Genomic DNA, 19,266 nt, shown 5'->3' on the forward strand with positions numbered 1-19,266 from the left:
GCCGTGAAAATAATAAATACGTTTTCTTTCCTCAAAAATAATTATTTAGCCCAGAATTTTTTATTTTCCCAAGGGTAACAGGAGAAATTGGATCCCAAAAGTTGTTGTCCAGTTTCTCCTGAGTACGCTGATACCCCATATGTGGGGGTAAACCACTGTTTGGGCACATGCCGAGGCTCGGAAGTGAAGTAGTGACGTTTTGAAATGCAGACTTTGATGGAATGCTCTGTGGGCGTCACGTTGCGTTTGCAGAGCCCCTGATGTGGCTTAACAGTAGAAACCCCCCACAAGTGACCCCATTTTGGAAACTAGACCCCGAAAGGAACTTATCTAGATGTGTGGTGAGCACTTTGAACCCCCAAGTGCTTCACAGAAGTTTATAATGCAGAGCCGTGAAAATAATAAATACGTTTTCTTTCCTCAAAAATAATTATTTAGCCCAGAATTTTTTATTTTCCCAAGGGTTACAGGAGAAATTGGACCCCAGTAATTGTTGCGCAGTTTGTCCTGAGTATGCTGGTAGCCCATATGTGGGGGTAAACCACTGTTTGGGCACACGTCAGGGCTCGGAAGTGAGGGAGCACCATTTGACTTTTTGAATACAAGATTGGCTGGAATCAATGGTGGCGCCATGTTGCGTTTGGAGACCCCCTGATGTGCCCAAACAGTGGTAACCCCTCAATTCTAACTCCAACACACCCCTAACCCTTATCCCAACTGTAGCCGTAACCCTCATCACAACCCTAACCCCAACACACCCGTAACCCCAACACACCCCTAACCTTAACCACAACCCTAATTCCAACCCAACCCTAGCCCTAAGGCTATGTGCCAACGTTGCGGATTCGTATGAGATTTTTCAGCACCATTTTTGAAAAATCCGCGGGTAAAAGGCACTGCGTTTTACCTGCGGATTTACCGCGGATTGCCAGTGTTTTTTGTCCGGATTTCACCTGCGGATTCCTATTGAGGAACAGGTGTAAAACGCTGCGGAATCCGCACAAAGAATTAACATGCTGCGGAAAATACAACGCAGCGTTCCCGCGCGGTATTTTCCGCACCATGGGCACAGCGGATTTGGCTTTCCATATGTTTACATGATACTGTACACCTGATGGAACACTGCTGCGGATCCGCAGCCAAATCCGCACCGTGTGCACATAGCCTAATTCTAAAGGTATGTGCACACGCTGCGGAAAACGCTGCGGATCCGCAGCAGTTTCCTATGAGTTTACAGTTCAATGTAGACCTATGGGAAACAAAAATCGCTGTACACATGCTGCAGAAAAACTGCACGGAAACGCAGCGGTTTACATTCCGCAGCATGTCACTTCTTTCTGCGGATTCCGCAGCGGTTTTACAACTGCTCAAATAGAAAATCGCTGTTGTAAAACCGCATTGAAATGCGCAGAAAAAACATGGTAAATCCGCCATAAATCCGCAGCGGTTTAGCACTGCGGATTTATCAAATCCGCAGCGGAAAAATCCGCAGAGGACCAGAATATGTGTGCACATTCCTAACCCTACCCTAACCCTAACCCTACCCCTAACCCTACCCCTAACCCTAACCCTACCCCTAACCCTAACCCTAACCCTAGTTCTTACCCCAACCTTAGTGGAAAAAAAAATATATATATTTTTTTTATTGTCCCTACCTATGGGGGTGACAAAGGGGTGGGGGGGGGTCATTTACTTTTTTTTTTTATTTTGATCACTGAGATATAACCTATCTCAGTGATCAAAATTCACTCTGGAACGAATCTGCCGGCCGGCAGATTCGGCGGGCGCACTGCACATGCGCCCGCCATTTTGGAAGATGGCGGCGCCCAGGAAAGAAGACGGACGGTCCCCGGGAGGCCAGGTAAGTATAAGGGGGGGAGATCAGGGCACGGGGGGGCCGTCGGAGCACGGGGGGGGTGGATCGGAACACGGGGGGGTGCATTGGAGCACGGAGTGGGGGATCGCTGTGCGGGCGGGTGGATCGGAGCACGGGGGGGGGGATCGCTGTGCGGGGGGTGGGATCGGAGCACGGGGGGTGTGATTGGAGCACGGGGGGTGTGATTGGAGCACGGGGGGAGCGGACAGGAGGACGGGGGAGCGGAGCACAGGACCGAGGGGAGCGAACCACAGATCGGGGGGCTGAGGGGGCGATCGGTGGGGTGGGTGCACATTAGTGTGTCCAGCCATGGCCGATGATATTGCAGCATCGGCCATGGCTGGATTGTAATATTTCACCATTTTTTTAGGTGAAATATTACAAATCGCTCTGATTGGCAGTTTCACTTTCAACAGCCAATCAGAGCGATCGTAGCCACGAGGGGGTGAAGCCACCCCCCCTGGGCTAAACTACCACTCCCCCTGTCCCTGCAGATCGGGTGAAATGGGAGTTAACCCTTTCACCCGGCCTGCAGGGACGCGATCTTTCCATGACGCATATGCTGCGTCATGGGTCGGATTGGCACCGACTTTCATGACGCCGCTTATGCGTCAAAGGTCGGGAAGGGGTTAAAATTCATGGCCGGGAGAGTGAGGAACGGAGCTGTTGTGAGCAGGGATAGACGACAGCCGTTTCGCGCTGTACTTGCGCTTCCACGGGTCAGTATGCGAAGGGATATGACGAAGGAAGGTATACACCGGCCACAGTGTTCTCCTCCCACTTAACAAAATACAACACATTAAAACCAAGTGAACTACACATATAAAAAAAACATCATTTTTACATCATACCTGAGCATTAGCAATAGCATCGGAGTGAAAAAGTATATCACAAGTTATTATGCATAATATTGCCCATCTAGAACAATTACACTCTAAATGCGCCAGATTACTATATGGAAGCTAGCTTCATTAATGCAAGAATACCGACATGTCCACTCGATCATTGGATAATGCAGTTTAATTCACATATTCTGCAGTGGGAAGCTTAGGCGATTGCTGTAAAGCAGAACTGTCAGAAGAGGGGTATAATTTTGGCATTTTCCTGAAGTTTTAATTCTAAGGATTTTTTCACTACTTTTTATGATGTACAATAAAAAATTATATTGTAGTACCGTGTTAATCTACTGTATATAAATACTTTTATGCCCAAAAATGACAAAAGTATTTTAGGAGTGATACCTTGATTAGCTAACCAGAAGAATTATAGTTGAAACTAGAAGTTTATATACACTATATAAAAAGACACATCTGCATGTTTTTTTCAGTATCTGACATGAAATCAGAATAAACCTTTCCGGTTTTAGGTCAATTAGGGTTACCATAATTATTAGCATTTTCCAAATGCCAAAATAATGAGAGAGAATGTTTAAGGCATTTTTATTACTTAGTGCAAAGTTAAAAGCTTACACACACTATGATTACTATTCCTTTAAACAATTCTGGACTGCCCATATGATGATGTCATGTGTTTGGAAGCTTCTGGTAGTTTTTTTGGCCACAGATGTATTCTAATGCACACCTGAAACACACTTCTTTATGTAGCATCATGGTAAAGTCTCAAGAAATCGGCCAAGATATCAGGAAGAGAATTGTGGACTTGCACACATCTGGCTCCTCCTTAGGTATAATTTCAAGACACTTGAAGGTGCCTCATTCATCTGTACAAACAATTATATGCAAGTACAAACAAAATGGGAATGTTCAGCCATCATACAGCTCAGGAAGGAGACTAGTTCTGTGTCCCAGAGATGAATGTGCTTTGGTCCGATGTGCATATCACCCCAAGGGCAAAGGTAAAAGACCTTGTGAAAATGATGGCAGATGCTGGTAAGATTGTGTCAATATCCACAGTGACACGAGTACTGTATCAATGTGGACTGAAAGGCCACTCTGTCAGAAAAAAGCCACTACTCCAAAAGAAACATAAAAAGCCAGATTAATGTTTGCAAATGCACACCGTAACTAAGACCTTAATTTTTGGAGACCTGTCCTGTGTTCTGATGAAACTAAAATTGAACTTTTTGGGCATAATGACCATCGTTACGTTGGAGGAAAAAGAGAGAAGGTTGGTAGCCTAAGAACACCAACCCAACTGTGATAAACAAGGGTGGCAGCAACATGTTATGGGGTTGTTTTGCTACAGGAGGGACTGGTGCACTTCACAAAATAGAGGGCATAATGAGAAAAGAAGATTATGTGGCAATACTGAACAACATCTCAAGACATCAGCCAGGAAGAAATAAACAATGACCCAAAGCATACTGTTAAATGCTAACATGCCAACATAGTGACTTAAGGATAACAAAGTCAATGTCTTGGAGTGGCCATCACAAAGCCTGATCTCAAGCCTATTGAAAATTTATGGGCAAAGCTGAAAGGGCAGGTTCGAGCAAGGTGACTTACAAACCTAGATCAGTTATACCAGTTGCATCAGGAGGAGTGGGTCCAAATTTTGGTCAACTATTGTGATAAGCTTGTGGAAAGATATTCCAAATATTTGACCCATGTCATTCAGTTTAGGGGCAATGGTGCCAAATGCTAATGAAATATATGTAAACTTTTGACTTTGCAGTAAGTAATAACAATGCCTTAAAACATTCTCTCTATCTCTCTCTCTCTCTCTCATTATTCTGTGGTAACCCTAATTGACCTAAAACAAGAAAGGTTTATTCTGATTTCATGTCAGATATTGAGAAAAACATGCATATGTGTCTTTTTATATAGTGTATATAAACTTCTGGTAGCTTTCAGAACACAAAGGCTCCTTCTTCAGGCTTGTTTACAAGTGAATTACTGAGACGAGCACAACATTTAAGAGATATTACCACTGGAGCATTCTATCTCCATGGTTCCGTTAATTGAAGAGCTAAACATCAGACATTTAAATGTATGAAAGTCATGTCTGGACAACCTGTACAGCCTATAGTTGCATCATGAACTGCATTAAAGTCACCCACACATAATATAGGGTAACTGGAAAGTACGCAACCCTTTGGTGGTCAAAAGGTAAATGTTAACCAGTAAAAAAGAAAAATTACCTAGTGTGCCATAACATACCTTCAAAAAATGATCATATGCAACTTGTATAATTTCAAGTAGGAAAAGTAGGAATGATTTGTTCAGTAAAGCTCCCCCCCCCCCCGCAAATAGTTAGAATAAGTGGCATGGTAACCTCTCAGAAACCCGACTCTCTTTAGGGCTAGACACCTCTGGCCTGTGAAATATAAGTAAATATGAGGCACATGTCTCTTAACAAAATCCATTACAGTGGCTCTTTTAAATTTGGAATCAAGCCCTCACACATTCCAGCTCAGTATATTAAGGGTCATCATCTCAAAACATCGGAAAAATATATCTGACCCAGACATTATTACAGTCTGAGTGAAAGAAAGGAGGAAAATTGGGAGAGAACCAGAGCCCAAAGCAATAGCCATACCCACAACCAACACACATCATACCATACAGAAAACCATAAGTAAGTATTAAAAATAACATTCTCCAGCAAGTAACATGGAATAAAAATATTTCTGCTGTACCTTGTCTAATACTAATTAGCGTAAGCCTAGGCCCTGAACACTAACAAACTAAAGAACTACAAACAAATACGTACTGAAAGTTCCAAATCTGTGACCCTAGAAATAAAAGGTAAATAAGGTTAAATCAGATAGTATTTCGTAAGATAAACCTGATGGAGCTCTTTATAACATCCAAGAGCCTACACCGCCATAGGTAAAGAAGCCAGAATGATGGGGTCTTTTTCCCTCAGGCATTCTGAAGTTGAGTACGAGGGGCAGCTTCAACCCACATGAGTGCATTGACAGGAGATGTGAAGAAAGATCTTTCAACCAGTTTTCAATTATGGATATGGCATCAACCCCTTCAGTTTTCTGCTGCAGGCCCACTATGGTGAGATCATTTCTCCTGAGCCAATTTTCAAAATCATCCTCTTTCACTAGAAGCATTGAATTGTTTCTTTTAATTTGGCAATTTGATCCGGCATAGGCCTTTGAGTATCCTCTACATCTGAGATTCTGCGCTCCGTATCTGATGTGCGCTCTCTTATTTCCTGCAAGTCATGTTTCAGAATCACAAGTCTTGCCGGAGTTTGTTCACTTTGTTTTTAGAGGAGCATGAGGATTTTCGAGGACAATGCGGTTGGGAAGAAGTTAAGAATTCATTGTCCATAGGCAGAGGGAGGTTTGGTGTGGAGCTTTGCATTGCATCCTGGAGTAATTTTGTAGACGCAGCAGCTCTATTATGCTAAAGTGCAGGAGTTATACACAGCAACAGTCACTTGTTCAAGGGAATTCCCAGCATTAGAATCAATATGTGATGAACAAGGCCTGTCATATTGGGGGACTTCCCCTTAGATTTTTTCTTTGTATTTGCCATAGCATTGTTAGCTGTCTCCCAGATTCAACTGATAAATGAAGAGACCAAATTCAGGAATATGTTAATAGCTGTTAATGGAAAAAATGGATGGCACACTGATCCAAAACACCAATAATACCGGTACCGTTTTTTCTGGTACAAGTACGGTGACACTATCTGTTTTTGGTCAGTATTTTACATCAGTATTTGTAAGCCGAAACCAGGTGAGGTACAATCAGAGGAAAAGTATAATAGAAACATATGCACCATTTCTGTATTTTTCACCCACTCCTTGTTTTGACTTACAAATACTGATGTGAAATACTGACCAAATACTGATAGTGTGACCGTAGCCAACCAGTATTATACGGATGTGCCAAGGGGGCCTTCTACAAAGTGGCCTGTTATCTGAACAAATTGTTTTTCAGCGGCTTTTAACAGAGTGATGGGACATTCAAAGCCAAAACTCTTACTTCAAACTCTTAGTTTGAACTATTTTTGAAATTAGGAAAAAACTAATTTGTCATTTTTGCTTAGTACAATAAGTGTTCTAACATATATTAAACAGGACAAAGAGTTTCCAACCTGAAGGAGTTAAGCTTGAACATTGTGCAAGAGAATATGGAATTGCATTTGGATAAGGATACTGAGGTGATCACTGCAGACCTGATCCTCAGCTGCACAGGAAGCAGGATTAATTCATCTTGCTACATTGATTCATTTGGTAAGTTAATGAAAAATAATGAATGCAGTTATCAATGGTAGTAGAGCTGAACTTGTCAGCTACCCTATTTTGTATTTGTCTTAAAAAAAACAAACAAAAAAAAACAACTTGTCTAACGTTTGTCCAGAAACTTCCTGCTGACAAAATTGTTTAAAAATGATTGACAACTGAGCTTTTGAAGCTACAGTTTGAACTACTTCACCCCCCAAGCCTGTTTTCAAACCTGTAATTTTATGTGGTTATATCTGTGGAATTCTTCTACGGATCCCACTGATTGTAAGTTTGTTTTCTTGGGACATATTATACATCATGATAGTGGTAAAAATTTTTCGATAAGAATAGCGTTTATTTCTGAAAAAATTATAAATTTGGCGAAAATTTTGCAATTTCGAAACTTTTAATTTTTATTCCCTTAAACCAGGGAATTATGTCACGCAAAATAGTTAACAAATGACATTTCCCACATGGCTACTTTACATCAACACAATTTTTTAAGTTGGAGCGGTTTAAGGTTGACCAACAATTTCTTATTTGTCCAACAAAATTTATAAAACCAATTTTTTAGGTACATATCACATTTAAGTGACCTTTGAGGGGCCTACTTGACATAAAGTATCCAAAATGTACACCATTCTAAAAAACGCTTTAAAGGGACTCTGTCACCTGAATTTGGCGGGACTGGTTTTGGGTCATATGGGCCGAGTTTTCGGGTGTTTGATTCACCCTTTCCTTACCCGCTGGCTGCATGCTGGCTGCAATATTGGATTGAAGTTCATTCTCTGTCCTCCATAGTACACGCCTGCGCAAAGTAATCTTACCTTGTGCAGGCGTGTACTATGGAGGACAGAGAATGAACTTCAATCCAATATTGCAGCCAGCATGCAGCCAGCGGGTAAGGAAAGGGTGAATCAAACACCCGAAAACTCCGCCCATATGACCCAAAACCAGTCCCGCCAAATTCAGGTGACAGGTTCCCTTTAAGGTGCTCAAAACCATATTCAATAAGTTTATTAACCTTGAAGATTTAACTTTTTTTTCTCAATAAATTTACTTTAACCCCTTTACCCCCCAAGCCTGTTTTCACCTTCATGATCGGGCCAAGTTTTACAATTCTGACCACTGTCATTTTATGTGGTATTAACTCTTGAATGCTTCAATGGATCCCACTGATTTTGAGAATGTTTTTTCATGAAAATTATACTTCATGACAGTGGTAAAATTCCTGTGATGTGACTTACATTTATTTGTGAAAAAATCGGAAGTTTGGTGAAAATTGTGATATTTTCTATCTTTTAATTTTTATGCCCTTAAATCAGTCATGTCACACAAAATATTTACTTCACATCAGCACAATTTTTGAAGCATAATTTTTTTGTTATGACTAGTGTTGAGCGATACCGTCCGATACTTGAAAGTATCGGTATCGGATAGTATCGGCCGATACCCAAAAGTATCGGATATCGCCGATACCGATATCCGATACCACAATACAAGTCAATGGGACACCAAGTATCGGAAGGTATCCTGATGGTTCCCAGGGTCTGAAGGAGAGGAAACTCTCCTTCAGGCCCTGGGATCCATATTAATGTGTAAAATAATGAATTAAAATAAAAAATATTGATATATTCACCTCTCCGGCGGCCCCTGGACATCACGCTGGTAACCGGCAGGCTTCTTTGTTTAAAATGAGCGCATTTAGGACCTGAGGAATAACGTCGCGGCTTCTGATTGGTCGCGTGCCGCTCATGTGACCGCCACGCGACCAATCAGAAGCCACGACGTCATTCCTCAGGTCCTAAATTCCTAGAATGAGGAGTTTAGTGCCTGAGAATGACGTCGCGGCTTCTGATTGGTCGCGTGGCGGTCACATGGGCGGCACGCGACCAATCAGAAGCCGCGACGTCATTCCTCAGGTCCTAAACGCGCTCATTCTAGGAATTTAGGACCTGAGGAATGACGTCGCGGCTTCTGATTGGTCGCGTGGCGGTCACATGGGCGGCACGCGACCAATCAGAAGCCGCGACGTCATTCCTCAGGTCCTAAACGCGCTCATTCTAGGAATTTAGGACCTGAGGAATGACGTCGCGGCTTCTGATTGGTCGCGTGGTGGTCACATGGGTGGCACGCGACCAATCAGAAGCCGCGACGTCATTCCTCAGGTCCTAAACGCGCTCATTTTAAACAAAGAAGCCTGCCGGTTACCAGCGTGATGTCCAGGGGCCGCCGGAGAGGTAATTATATCAATATTTTTTATTTTAATTCTTTATTTTACACCTCACTATGGATCCGATACCGATACCCGATACCACAAAAGTATCGGATCTCGGTATCGGAATTCCGATACCGCAAGTATCGGCCGATACCCGATACTTGCGGTATCGGAATGCTCAACACTAGTTATGACGTTATAAGGGTTAAAAGTTGACCAGCAATTTCTCATTCTTACAACAAAATTTACAAAACCATTTTTACTATATTACCTGTGAATTGACTTTGAGGGGTCTAGGACATCAATTATTCAAAAGTGACACCATTATAAAAACTGCAACCCTCAAGGTTCTCAAAACCACATTCAAGAAGTTTATTAACCCTTCAGGTGCTTAACAGGAATTTTTGGAATGTGGAAAAAAATGAACATTTAACTTTTTTCACAAAAAAATAATTTAGACCCCAATTTTTTATTTTCAGGAGGGTAACAAGAAAAATGGACTACAAAATTTGTTGTGCATTTTCTCCTGAGCATGGCGATATCCCATATGTGGGGAAAAACATTGTTTGGGCGCATTGCAGAGCACGGAAGGAAGGAGAGTCTTTTGACTTTTTGAATGCAAAATTTGCTAGAACAATAAGCGGACGCCATGTCGCATTTGGAGAGCCCCTGATGTGCCTAAAAAGGGAAAATCCCGCACAATTGACACCATTTTGGAAACTAGACCCCTCAAGTAACTGATCTAGATGTGTGGTGAGCACATTGAACCCTCAGGTGCTTCACAGGAGTTTAAACGTTGAACCGTGAAAATAAAAAAATCACATTTTCCCCACAAATATGTTTTTAGCCCCAAATTTTGCATTTTCAGAAGGGTAACAGGAGAAAATGCACCATACAATTTGTAGTGCAATTTTTCCTGAGTGCACCAATACCCATATGAGGGAGAAAACTACTGTTTTTGCATACGGAAGGAGAGGAGTGTCATTTGGCTTTTTGAATGCAAAATTTGCTGGAGCTATTAGCAGATGAAATTTCACGTTTTGAGAGCCACTGATGTGCCTAAAAAATGGAAACCCACCACAAGACCGCTCAAGGAATGTATTTAGATATGTGGTGAGCACCTTGAATCCCCAGATGCGTCACAGAAGTTTATAACCTTGAGCCGTGAAAATAAAATATCACATTTTCCACACAAAAATGTCGTTTTAGCACCAATTTTTTTTATTTTAACAAGGGAAACAGGAGAAATTGCACCATACAATTATGCGCCGATACCCCATGTATGAAGGAATAATTAAAGCTGCCAAAAAGGAAACAGAGAAGCACATTGCTAAGGAGAGTAAAACTAATCCCAAACTGTTCTTCAACTATATCAATAGTAAAAGAATAAAAACTGAAAATGTAGGCCCCTTAAAAAATAGTGAGGAAAGAATGGTTGTAGATGACAAGGAAAAAGCTAACATATTAAACACCTTCTTCTCCACGGTATTCACGGTGGAAAATGAAATGCTAGGTGAAATCCCAAGAAACAATGAAAACCCTATATTAAGGGTCAGCAATCTAACCCAAGAAGAGGTGCGAAATCGGCTAAATAAGATTAAAATAGATAAATCTCCGGGTCCGGATGGCATACACCCACGAGTACTAAGGGAACTAAGTAATGTAATAGACAAACCATTATTTCTTATTTTTAGGGACTCTATAGCGACAGGATCTGTTCCGCAGGACTGGCGCATAGCAAATGTGGTGCCAATATTCAAAAAGGGCTCTAAAAGTGAACCTGGAAATTATAGGCGAGTAAGTCTAACCTCTATTGTTGGTAAAATATTTGAAGGGTTTCTGAGGGATGTTATTCTGGATTATCTCAATGAGAATAACTGTTTAACTCCATATCAGCATGGGTTTATGAGAAATCGCTCCTGTCAAACCAATCTAATCAGATTTTATGAAGAGGTAAGCTATAGGCTGGACCACGGTGAGTCATTGGACGTGGTATATCTCGATTTTTCCAAAGCGTTTGATACCGTGCCGCACAAGAGGTTGGTACACAAAATGAGAATGCTTGGTCTGGGGGAAAATGTGTGTAAATGGGTTAGTAACTGGCTTAGTGATAGAAAGCAGAGGGTGGTTATAAATGGTATAGTCTCTAACTGGGTCGCTGTGACCAGTGGGGTACCGCAGGGGTCAGTATTGGGACCTGTTCTCTTCAACATATTCATTAATGATCTGGTAGAAGGTTTACACAGTAAAATATCGATATTTGCAGATGATACAAAACTATGTAAAGCAGTTAATACAAGAGAAGATAGTATTCTGCTACAGATGGATCTGGATAAGTTGGAAACTTGGTCTGAAAGGTGGCAGATGAGGTTTAACAATGATAAATGTAAGGTTATACACATGGGAAGAAGGAATCAATATCACCATTACACACTGAATGGGAAACCACTGGGTAAATCTGACAGGGAGAAGGACTTGGGGATCCTAGTTAATGATAAACTTACCTGGAGCAGCCAATGCCAGGCAGCAGCTGCCAAGGCAAACAGGATCATGGGGTGCATTAAAAGAGGTCTGGATACACATGATGAGAGCATTATACTGCCTCTGTACAAATCCCTAGTTAGACCGCACATGGAGTACTGTGTCCAGTTTTGGGCACCGGTGCTCATGAAGGATATAATGGAACTAGAGAGAGTACAAAGAAGGGCAACAAAATTAATAAAGGGGATGGGAGAACTACAATACCCAGATAGATTAGCGAAATTAGGATTATTTAGTCTAGAAAAAAGACGACTGAGGGGCGATCTAATAACCATGTATAAGTATATAAGGGGACAATACAAATATCTCGCTGAGGATCTGTTTATACCAAGGAAGGTGACGGGCACAAGGGGGCATTCTTTGCGTCTGGAGGAGAGAAGGTTTTTCCACCAACATAAAAGAGGATTCTTTACTGTTAGGGCAGTGAGAATCTGGAATTGCTTGCCTGAGGAGGTGGTGATGGCGAACTCAGTCGAGGGGTTCAAGAGAGGCCTGGATGTCTTCCTGGAGCAGAACAATATTGTATCATACAATTATTAGGTTCTGTAGAAGGACGTAGATCTGGGGATTTATTATGATGGAATATAGGCTGAACTGGATGGACAAATGTCTTTTTTCGGCCTTACTAATTATGTTACTATGTTACTATGTTGCTTTTGAGGCACAGTACAAGGCTCCGAAAGGAAAAAACGCATTAACAGAGTTCAGATTTTGCTGGAATGGTTTGAAGGTGCCATGTCACATTAGCAGAGCCCCTGAGGTGCCAGAACAACAGAACCCCCCTCCCCATATGTGAACTCATTTTACAAACTACACTCCCCAATGAATTAATGTACTCGTACAGTGATCATATTTACACCACTTGTGCCTCACATAATTTTATACTATTGAGCGATAAAGAAAGATTAAATTTACAGTTTTACCACTAAAATGTTGTTTAAGCCCCGAGTTTTTAATTTTTCTGAGGGCTAATATGATTTTTTACATCAAACTGAGGTCCATTTTTTCCTAAGTGTGCCAATACCCTACAAGTAATCGGGAAATATTTTTCAGGCACAGTGCAAAGCTCAGAAGGAAGGAGTGTGATACTATAGTGCATATTTTACTGTTATGGTTTGCGGGTTCCATGAGCCACTGGGAGAGCCCCTGAGATGCCAGACTCAGAATCCAGCAGATAAGCTGGTGGGTCAATATCCATGGCTCCTTACCAGCCTGAGAATGCCACCCCCTAGCTGTCAGCTTTAGCAAGACTGGTTGTCAAAAATGGGGGGACCCCATGCCGTTTAAAAACAGCGTGGGGACCCCTCTACCCTTGTTAACCAGCCTTGCTATCGTCAACAAATGAGGGTTGCACCCAGCTGTCAGTTTTACCTGGCTGATTTAAAAAATGCAGGGGAACCCATGCCGTTTTTTTTCCATTTATTTATTTATAGCGCAGCCAGCGGGAGAGGAATACTCCCATCAGCCACCTCCTGCTGTCACTTATTAGCGGCAGCAGGTGTAGGCTGATGGAAGTAATAGTCCCATCAGCCGTCGCCTGCTGTCATTGTGCTCACTTGAATATATAACTCTCATCATTCTCCTCTGCTTGTGCTGATTGCCGGCAGAGCAAGGGAGAATGATGATGAGGGCCATCTACCAGCACTTGTTGACGGGTAATGGCGCTTACTGTACCGCTTCTTCCCTGGTGCCGGTGCCTGTCAGACAGATGACATCCATGTGTGTCATCCAAGTGCACGTGTGCAGAACGTTTTGCTGCCTGTACTGACACAAGAAAACGAACTTGTCAGCGATTTTTTTTTTTTGCCCATGGACACGCGGTCCGTAAAACACACTGAAATGTGCACAGAGGGAATGGGTCTACATGTGTCAGTGTCAGTGCGAAAACTGTCACTACACTACCAGAGACACAGACGTGTGAAAGATCCCTAAACGTATCTTTTTTTAAAAAAAAATAGTTTTTGCATCCGCATATACTGAGAGCTGTAATTTTTCCATATTTTGGCTGACAGTCATGTGCGGGCTTTTTTTTTCTGCCGGACGAGTTGACATTTTTATTGCTATCATTTTCAGACACATGACATTTTTTGAGCGCTTTCTATTCTGATTTTTTAGAGGCAGAATGAACAACAGCAATTTTTTTTTTTTTTGGGGGGGTGCGGTGGGGGGGTTATGTCGTTCTTGTGGTAAAATTGATAAGGCAGTTTTATTCTTTGGGTCAGTACGATTACACAGATACCATAGTTATATTTTTTATTTATGTTTGGCGCTTTTACACAATAAAAACTATTTTTTAGAAAAATAATTATTTTTACATCGCTCTATTTTGACAGCTATAACTTTTTTATTTTTCTGCCGATGGAGCTGTCTGATGGCTTATTTTTTGTTGGGCAAGATAATGTTTACAGTGATGCCATGTTTATTTATATTTGTCTTTTTGAACGCGTTTTATTCCACTTTTTCTTCGGCAGTATGATCATAAAGCATTTTTTTTTTTATTATGTTTACTAAAGGGGTTAACTAGTGAGACATCGTCATAGGTTAGGTTGTTCTGGACACGGCGATACCAAATATGTGTACTGTTATTTATTTTTTTCATAAAATATTCATTCATGGGAACAATATATTTAGATTTTTTAAAATATTATTATTATTATTATTATTATTATTATTATTTGATTTAACCCCTTAGTGACGGAGCCAAATTTTTAAAATCTGACCAGTGTCACTTTATGTGGTAATAACGCTGCAACGCTTCAACAAATCCCAGTGATTTTGAGATTGTTTTTTCGTGACACATTATACTTTATGATAATGGTAAATTTAGGTCAATATGTTTTGTGTTTATTTATAAAAAATATCAAAAATTTGAGAAAAATGTTAAAAAATTAGCAATTTTCAACTTTGAATGATTATCCCTTTAATCCAGATGGCCATACCACAGCAAACCATTAATAAATAACATTTCCCATATGTCTGCTTTACATCAGCAGCATTTGTAAAATGTTATTTTCTTTTGTTATCATTTTAAGAGGATTAAAAATGTAGCAGCAATTTTTCATTTTTTCAAGGAAATTTACAAAATGTATTTTTTTAGGGACTTATCCATGTTTGAAGTGACTTTAGGGGTCTCATATATTGTGAAACCCCCAAACATGATACCATTTTGAAAACAGCACCCCCTGACATATTGAAAACTGCAGTTAGGTAGTTTATTAACTCTTCAGGTGCTTTACAAGAATTAATGCAAAGTGGCATGATAGGAATGAAAATGTGCATTTTTACCACCTAAATGCCTCTAACTTCTGAACAGATTACTACAGCCGTCAGACTCTAACGCCACTATTTGGTCATGAATTGCCACGGCAAACATTAGGACCACAAAATCAAGATCTGAGGGCACCAATTTGTTTAAATAGGAAGCCCCCACACTGTGTTAACCATTTCTAATGATGTAGTCACTATTGACAGCAGCATCTAAGGGGTTAAACAGAGTTGGACGGTGCAAACACTGATCGTGGTTGATGCAGCAAGTTGTCAGCTATAGTGGACAGCTGACAGCTACTGCATTGTCACCTGCATGGGGATGCTAGTCTCTTATATCTCAAGTCAGTTAAAAGACGTATATATTTTTACAATTTTTAAAAAACTTTTTTCTAACTTTTAAAAACTTTTTTACTTTGTCCCACTATGGGTGGGACTATAGTTTTTTGCAGGCTGATCGCCTGTATAGCATTGGGATGCAGCAGCATCAGCAGCACAGGAGTATTGCTATGCTTTGTCAGTTTAGCGATGACACAAGTTAGTTAGATCATAAACTGCACATGATCTAACTAACTTGCTAGAGCCTGGTGACACGGATGTCATCATGACGACATCTGGTCACCATGGCAACGATCTTGTCTCCACGATCACGTCACACGGGCGCCGATCAGAAGGCAGAGGAGTCTCCCTCTGCCTGCCTTTTATATCAATCGCATCATTTAAGGAGTTAAACTGCCGGGGGCGGTGTGGGCAGAACTCTACAGTGCTTTGTTTCCATCAATTTCTGGGTATTTCTTGAGGTATGTTTGGCGTCCTTGTCCTGCTGGAAGACCCATGACTTAGACTGCAAACCCAGCTTTGACATCGCGCACTACCTTACGACCCAAAATACTTTATTACTATTCAGATTTCATGATGCCTTACGCAAAGTCAAGGCACCCAGTGCCAGAGGCAACAAAACAACCTCAAAAGATCTTTGAACTTTGACCATATTTGACTGTAGGTAATGTGTTCTTTTCTTTGTAAACCTCAGCAACCAGAAAAGTGATGTGGTCTACAAAAAAGCTCTATCTTGGTCTCAACTGCCCACAAGACACTTTCTCTGAAGAATTTTGTCTTACTTCTGTACATTTTGGCAAACTGCAGTCTAGCTTTCTTATGTCTCTGTGTCTCCTGCCATATCGTTTTATTTCATTGAAATGTGAACAAATAGTTCACACTGATAGTACCCTGAGCAGGAACTTGATTAGGACTGCTTATCCAACATCCAGGCTATCGTGCGTTGCAACCTTTCATTAATTTTTCTCTGCCATCCACGTCCAGGGAGATTGGCTACAGTGACATGGGCTTGATTATGTTGTGCACCGTGGTCAAAGGAACATCAAGATCTCTAGAGATGGACTTGCAACCTTGAGATTGTTAATATTGTTCAGCAATTTTCTTTTTCAAGACCTAAAACAGTTTTTTTCTCTGCTTTCTGTTCTTCATGCTTAGTATTGCGCAAACAGACTCACAATGCAAAGATTGAGTCAACTTCTACCCTTTCGATATGGTTTCAGATGTGATTTTCATATTGCCCACACCTGTTACTTTCCACAGGTGAGTTGAACGAGCATCGTATGCTTAAAACAAAGTTGTTTGCCTACAATTTTAGAAAGGTGCCAAAAATTTTTGCCGGGACACTTTTGGGGTTTTATGTTAAACGGTGTCCATTTTGCCTTCTTTCCTCTGTTTTTGTGGTGCTCCAAAATTGCAATAATTTTCTAGGAGAAACCCTTCATGTGAAGGATGGTGGGATTTGATGGCAACTTACTATTCTCCTGAAACGTGGAACTGTAACAAGACATCTAGCTCAGCAGTTGGGGGGTGGTGGTTTCAGCCTTCAGCTTCAGAGAAGAAATTCAAACCCCTATCAGCTCACCTAGCTAGTCTCCATGATCTTACAGTAAGACCCCCTTTTGATACCATGCTGTCTAATAGCTTTGTTCAATCAGCTATTATTTCATAAGGAGAATGTGGACTTATGCAGTAAAGGCAAGATTTCTCCAGTGTAGGGTAATTTGACAGCGTTGATAAGTTAAACATTTACTTTTAATAGTCCAGATATAAAAACATTGCTATCTGGACACAAAGAAGAGATGTATAACAGTATAAACTGACATGTTTCAGCGGAGAGCCTTAATAATGGTATAAGCCACCCTATGCTGGAGAAATTTTGCCTTTACTGCTTTTGTTTACTCACGTCCCTGAGTAGGATGACTTCGGGCATTTCCTTGCAACAAGGTGCGTGCATCTTGGTGAGCTGACTCTGTTCTTTAATTTCTGACATTCAATGTGGACTTATGGTATGTCCTAGCCACACACCAGTTACATTATCGAGATCTCTGCAATGAGCCGAACGCCTTCCAGGATCTCAATCCGTTATAGCACCCCAGGGTGGGGAGATATATAGAATGGCTTGTAGGAGCCAGGTAGCAAAGCAGTGTTGGGTCTCCAAGCATAACGGCAGCCCGGCCAGATCCGATGGTGTCAGAACCGCAGCCCTTCTGTAAGGAAGTTATGATCTGTCATAGGTTTTGGGAGATTTAGCTACCAACCTCTAGGGGAGGGGGATAATAACCCTCCCAGGGGCGGAAAAGGGTGTTACCCACCAATGGGAATAAAGGCTTGTGTAAGGCCATATGTTCTCTCTCTGTTATGCTTGCTGTTCACATCGAAAGTGGGGGCCATGTCAAGGGACGTGCTGTGAAAGAACTAGGAACCAGCTGGCAACCCATGCCCTACGCGGCCTGGCGCACAACTGGTGGAACATTAAACCAGTAATTGACATGATTCATCTGCTTATATCTTTAGCATTTCACCCATTTTTGCACATCTGACCATTGTATATGTATAACCAGTGTGTGTATATAGTGTATTGTCTAGTGTGCCCTTAAGGCATTTAAATACATAGACTTCTGTGAAAAAGTGTTTGCCCACATCTGCTGGGCAGTGGGGGGAGAAAAAAGCATACATACATTACATCACATCACAGGGTCCTAATTATTCTTCCTTTGAAGTAAAACATTGTTTAAAAACAGGCATTTAAATGTTTTACCTCACAAAAATAATCAGCTGGGATTCCCTGCTGTCCTGTTTGTATACTCTCTTTTGCATCCTTCCCTGCCCAGGAGCTGTGGTATGCTCAGACCATGTTCCTATATGGTCAGACATAGCCATTACTCAGCACAATCACATTTATAAGATTCTCAGCACAGGAACATATTTTTTTTAAACACATCCAACTGTGGAACTTATTATTATTCCAAGATCTATTGATTAAAATCGACTTTTGTTCTTGGGAAAAACCCTTTAAGAACCGAGTTATTTTGTAGGTTAAAGACCGGGCTTGATTTTTTAAAATCTGACCAGTGTCACTTTATGAGGTAATAACGCTGGAACTCTTTAACGTATCCCAGTGATTCTGAGGTCTTTTTTTGTGACATATTATACTTCATCATAGTGGTAAAATTTGCTTGATGCGACTTGCCTTTCTTTGTGAAAATAGTGGAAATTCGTCGAAAATTTCACAATTTTCAAACTTTTAATTCTTATGCCCTTAAAACAGAAAGTTATGTCACACAAAATAGTTAATATATAACATTTCCCACATGTCTAATTTAAATCAGCACAATTTTTGAAACAATTTTTCTTTCGTTAGAGAGTGATAAGGATTAAAAATTGGCAGTTTCTGGTTTTTCAAGCAAAATTTACAAAACTATATCACATTTGAAGTGACTTTGGGGGTCTTTTTATTTTCACAATGGTAACAGGAGAAAATGAACCTCAAAATTTCTTGTGCAATTTTTCCTGAGAACGCCAATACCCCATATGTGGGGAAACACTACTGTTTGAGTGCACGTCAAGGCTTGGAAGGGGAAGGAGAACCATTTGACTTTTTGAATGCAAAAATGACTGGATTCGAGAGCAGATGCCATGTCACATTTGAAGAGCCCCACAATGTGCTTCACAGAAATTTATAACGTAGAGCTTTGAAAATAAAAAAATCACACCTTTCCCACGAAAATGTTCTTTTAGCCCCAATTAGTTTATTTTCAAAAGGGTAACATGAGAAAATGGACCACAAAATTTGTTGTACATCTCTTCTCCTCAGTACATCGGTATCCCTTATGTGGGGTAAAACTACTGTTTGGGTGCACGGCAGGGCCCGGCAGGCGAG

General features: G+C 41.1%; 1 protein-coding gene across 3 annotated transcripts in view; it reads left to right on the forward strand.

The window, feature by feature from the left end:
* AIFM2 (AIF family member 2) overlaps window positions 1-19,266 on the forward strand; it is a 141,750-nt gene that overhangs the window by 107,971 nt on the left and 14,513 nt on the right. For 2 of the 3 annotated variants that reach the window (XM_069753218.1, XM_069753222.1), the window contains exon 7: window positions 6,878-7,033. The exons of the other annotated variant lie outside the window; for it this stretch is intronic. In XM_069753218.1, coding sequence (XP_069609319.1) covers window positions 6,878-7,033 — 156 coding nt within the window. The remainder of the gene's footprint in view (window positions 1-6,877; window positions 7,034-19,266) is intronic. 3 annotated transcript variants of the gene reach the window in all.

Source organism: Ranitomeya imitator, chromosome 2, assembly GCF_032444005.1.
Source record: "Ranitomeya imitator isolate aRanImi1 chromosome 2, aRanImi1.pri, whole genome shotgun sequence".
NCBI lineage: Eukaryota > Metazoa > Chordata > Amphibia > Anura > Dendrobatidae > Ranitomeya > Ranitomeya imitator.